At 47.0% G+C, this 5202-nt stretch overlaps 1 gene segment (V, D, J or C); it reads right to left on the bottom strand.

The window, feature by feature from the left end:
* Window positions 1-1141: 1141 nt before the first annotated feature.
* Window positions 1142-1774, bottom strand: LOC105822768. The segment is given in 2 exon segments: window positions 1142-1569; window positions 1674-1774. Coding segments are annotated over 2 exon segments (474 nt in total).
* Between the last annotated feature and the right edge of the window lie 3428 nt (window positions 1775-5202).

The following is a 5202-nucleotide window of genomic DNA, read 5'->3' as shown; positions in this document are numbered from 1 at the left end:
TGTACTGTTACATTTAAAAATTTTATTTTATTTCAATAGACAAATAATGCATATATTTAATCTCGCAAAATGTGTTTTCATATATGTATACCTTCCATATTGATCAAATTAACAAAACCAGCATATTCTTCATCCAAAATATTTATTGTTTTTATCATTTATTTTTTTATTTCACAATATTATGGGTGTACAAACATTTTGGTCACACACAATGGCTTTGCCAAGCCCAAGGCAGGGCTACAGGAGTGCCCCTCCCCCACACAGCTCACTCCCCATCCTACCAAGTAGTTGAGTGGAATAAGAATTCAGAGTGTCTTAGCTGATGTCTGCCCACTGACATCTTAAGGCCCATCCTTCATCTTCCCTGTTTGCCTGACTCATGGGAATTCTAGGAAGGAATCACAGGTGCTTTCTCTCGAGATGGCTGTCGGAGGCCCAGACCCCACCAGACCCCTCCTGGGAGTGAGAGCCCCTCCCTGCCCACCAGGGAACTGTTGTGAAAACCTGAGCCAGTCTCCCCTCCTGCCCTACAAAGCCACTTAGGACTGTCTTGGAGGCCTGCCCTGCTCTGCAGACACCTCAGTAATGGAGGGAGTAACCCTTCCCATGTTCACTTAGTGTGTATGTGTGTGTGTATGTGTGCGTGCGGGTGTGCACCTGTGTGTGCATGTGTGTAACACCATCAGAGTCAAAATCTATGCTAAATGTTGGTGGGGTCCGTCTGCCCCATCAGATATAATCGATGTTGTGAGCCTGGTGCTGGGACACGGGGTCTTCCTTCTCTTGCTCAGATGCTGACTCCCTCTGCCCCTGACGTCCTGCAGATACTTTATCCTGCTGGCTGGCCAGAAGGAACTTTCACTTCAGTGTGCTGTGCTGCATTGTGTTGTCCAAGAGAAAATCTTTTATCGATTTTCGGACTTATTCAGAAGTTTAGATAATTAATGTACATTTGGGGACAGGACAAAGTGACTGGAAGCCACTCTTTGCCTTCTGTGCAGGTGAGAATATTTTCTCTCATGACCACAAACGTATCTAACTCAGAGATTGCAGAGGGAAGCACAGAATCGTGAATTCAGAGAAGTTCCCCAGAGAAACCATTTATGGAGAGGAAACCATGACCCTGAGGGGAAACCAGCCCTTACCCTCCACCTGCACCTGCCCTGGGCTGACTCTGCTCCTTGTGCCCCGCCTGCCCCCTGGTGTCCCCACGCGCCCCCGCAGGAGGTTTGTGTCTGGGCTCACACTGATGTCCCCTCACTGTGTCTCTCGCACAGTAGTACATGGCCGTGTCCTCGGCTTGCAGACTCTTCATTTGCAGAGACAGCGTGTTCTTGCTGTTGTCTCTGGAGATGGTGAACTGGCCCTTCACGGCGTCTGCGTAGTATGTGCCACCACCACTACCAATGGCTGAGACCCACTCCAGCCCCTTCCCTGGAGCCTGGCGGACCCAGCACATCGCGTAGCTGCTGAAGGTGAATCCAGAGGCTACACAGGAGAGTGTCAGGGACCCCCCAGGCTGGACTAAGCCTCCCCCAGACTCCACCAGCTGCACCTCACACTGGACACCTGCAAACACAGACACATCCTGGTCACAAACTGCCACACACAACCCTGTTTCTCTCACTCACATCCACTCACACGCCCAATATCTCTAGTCCTCCATGAATTACCTTGTAACAGAGCAACAAGGAAAACCCAGCTGAGCCCAGACTCCATGGTGAGTCTCTGTGTTCAGTCCTGATCACCGAATAGGGACACCTGGGAATGCCAGGGCTGGGGCTCCTCTCCCAGAGCTGCAGGGTGAGGGCTGGGCTGGTTTTCATGAGCAGAGGGAGGGCCCTATTTGCATGTCCCCTGCTATATAGCAAGCTCTGGGGTGGGGATTCCTGTGGTAGGGAAAGAGCAGAGAAAAACTGCATAACTGTTCTGTGATAAATTATTAACTCCTGTTCACTTATCTAATTTACAGAGACACATAAAACATGTATTGTAGGTGTCAATGTTTCATGTATTTTGCAGATGTAAATGTATCCCTCGATGCATATAGATGTTGTGTGGTATGTCCAGACACATATATCTGGGAAGATTTGGGCTCAGTGTCTAGTCCTATAGTCCCATCTCTGGAACCCACTGCAGACCAGGGTGATTTTTGGAACCTGGATTCTGTAATAAGAATATAAAGCAAATTTTTGCCTTCTTATTTTTACTTAATATGTGCAAAATATTTGGAACCCACAGGGTCAATGCAGAAGCATTTTGAAGTACTTAATGTTTCTCTTATTTTTACCTATTTGTCCATCACTCCTTCCCTAAGAAATCATCTATTAATTGTTCGTATTTAATGACGTATAATTGATGTACAGTTTCCTTACCATATTTTAACTGTACAAATTAAAGGTATTAACATCATCACCACCCTGTCTGTGATATTGAGGAAATTGATTTCCCTTAATGTTTACACTTGTCCTTCTAAAATTTCTCCTGCTTTCCCATCACTCTCCCTCCCTTTACCCAGGCACCTGCTAATATAGTTCATGTTACTTCACTTTGCACTCTCTAGAATTTATAATAGTGGAATCAGGTAGCAGATGTCTTTTTGCTTATTTTACTCACAGCACATACTGTGAATGCAGCCACGCTGCAGTGTGCGTGAGACAGTCATTGTGGTTAATGATGGAGTGTTCTAATGGGTCATTTACAAAAAATACTTATTTATTAAGCTACTGATTGATGTTGGCTTTGTGTCCAATTCTATACTATTAAGGATAAAGCTTCTCTTCACCTGGGAGAAGGAGGCAGCTGAGAAAACAGCTCTTCTTCTTTTTACATGAACAACAACAGCAACATCATCATTTACATCAGCACATCTGCACGAGCTATAGATCAGCACATTTTATTTAATATTTCAGACAATGGAAGTTACATGACAAACAGTTGTGCACTCACAGGTGATTCTGTCTTAGAGGGAGGGAGAGCACATTTATGAAATACATTCAGACCCACCTCCCCTGTCTCCTACAGAGCTACACAATTACTCTTCAGGGGACAAGAAGCAGAAAGCAGTGTCCTCGCCCACTGGGGAACCTCGCAGGAAATCGGAGTGGAAGAGATGTCACCGCCGAAGTTATGCTCAGAAACAGGACTCCTCCCCATCACAAGAACAAAGGCTTGATCTTCAGGGACAAGCAGCAAATCTGGGAGCTGGAGAGGCTGATGGAGAACTGCCCCAGCTGTGGGAGACAAGGACCTGGAAAAGAAAGACACTGAGGAGCGTACGAGGGCAGCATCACCTCTTGCGGAGGACAGGACAACACGCAAGGGCACAGTGCAGACCAAGTGGCACGATGCCTGCCTGGGACCCGGCTCAGGGAGGAAGTCAGAGAAGGCGCCTCGGGTCACCCTCTTCCACCACATCCACCACTGTCAGTAAATGGAAAATCCAGACTAACCTGGGCAAGCTGAAATAGATTGGTTCTAGAATATGGGGTGTAAACAGAAAGCCAGGCAGGAAACACACACTGTGCATCAGTGGAGGTGTCTAAACCCTTCTGTGCTCGTAGCAGAGAAAACCTTCAACACTTGGAGCCACTTCAACAATGAATTCCACATGCAAGTCTCACTGGAGTCACACAGACTTCCACAACACAGGCCTGGACAGCATCACGTGTGCACATTTACAGGGAGGAAAATACATAAAATGAAATGATAAGTCAAGGGTAACCATCAAAGCAAGCATGTCTGTCTAACATGAAAAATTACAGGGTGTCCCAAATGGATAACCAAAGTCGTAATGGAGAAATTATGAGAATGAGGTTCATGAATGACAGATATTAGAACTGTCTTATTAGAACTGTCTTAATTAGGAAATGCAAAGGGATTATTTATGATTAATGTATTAAAATATTGAAGGGAACATAATTATACTAGAAAACAAAGTAATTAACTCAGGTAGAGAAATGGGAATTTTCAGGAAGAGTGAAGTGGATATGCACAAAGTCTTCAAGAAGAACTCAGTACAAATTGGCCTTGGACAAACAAACCAGCAAATCCTGAGGTGGAGTGAAATCGATCCAGCTTGAGCACCCTTAGGTGATTCAAGACCAGCGCCCCTCCCCCTGGAAGGGTCAGGGATTGATCTCCAGGACCCAGGGGACAGGCCTGCAGACCCCGTACACCCAGGTCACTATCTCGCTGCCCCGGGCACAGGGGAGAGATCTGTGAAGGAGCCTACTGAGGAGTGTGTGCCCTCAGGGCCAGATCAGCGTGCCTGAGCAGCAACCCTCCTCCCAAAAGAGGGCTGTGCACCCAGCTCAGGCTGCGATCCTGGGTAGGGAACATCTGGGCCCACTTCACAGCCGGGGAGATCCATTGGCCTGAGGTCCTGCTTGCTGGCAGAGGCCTGGGAGAGGCCACGGAGAGGGGGGAGGGTGAAGGGGAGCGAGACCTGCACTCTGGAGAGTGCGGGTCTCGGACAGCCCCACCCCCCAAACACAGACTTTCAGCTGAGTGGAGCCATTTCAGCTCCTCCCAGCAGCTTTGCACTGAAACAAAGAGCACAGCTTTGACCCCTGCTAACAGCAGTTGTGGAGCCTGAGGGCAGGCTTAACCAACCCACCCCAGCCCAGACTAACTCCCGGTCCTGCCCCCACTGAGGTGGAAAATAAGGACACACCTGGAAGTCCCAGGGTCCCACCCACCACCCGAGACACAAGAGGGCCTCTCCAGAGGAACAAGAGCTGGTTACAGGACCCAAAAATAGCACTGCAGCTTGCTCCTCCCAGCAAGTGCCACCTACTGACAGGGAGGTCATTCTGCACACCCTTTTACTGCATCTACTGACTCCTATTCCTACAGAATAGGAGAAAATATGCATAATCTACATATCCCATAAAGGGCTAACATCCAGAATTTACAAAGAACTGAAACAAATAAGCAAGATAAAACAAACAATCTTATTAAAAAGTGGGAAAAAGACATAAATAGAAGCTTCGCAAAAAAAAGAAAAATGGCCAATAAACATATGAAAGATGCTCCATATCACTAATCATCAGGTAAATGCAAATTAAAGCCACAATGAGATATCACCTTAACCCAGTTACAATGTCATTTGTTAAAAAGCCCAAAAGCAATAAATGCCGGTGAGGATGCAGGCAGAAAGAAGCACTTACACACTGTTGGGGAGCTGCAAATTAGTACAAC

This window comes from Propithecus coquereli, unplaced genomic scaffold (genome assembly GCF_000956105.1).
Source record: "Propithecus coquereli isolate 6110/MARCELLA unplaced genomic scaffold, Pcoq_1.0 Scaffold635, whole genome shotgun sequence".
Classification (NCBI taxonomy): domain Eukaryota; kingdom Metazoa; phylum Chordata; class Mammalia; order Primates; family Indriidae; genus Propithecus; species Propithecus coquereli.
This window is presented reverse-complemented; position numbering and strand designations above follow the sequence as displayed.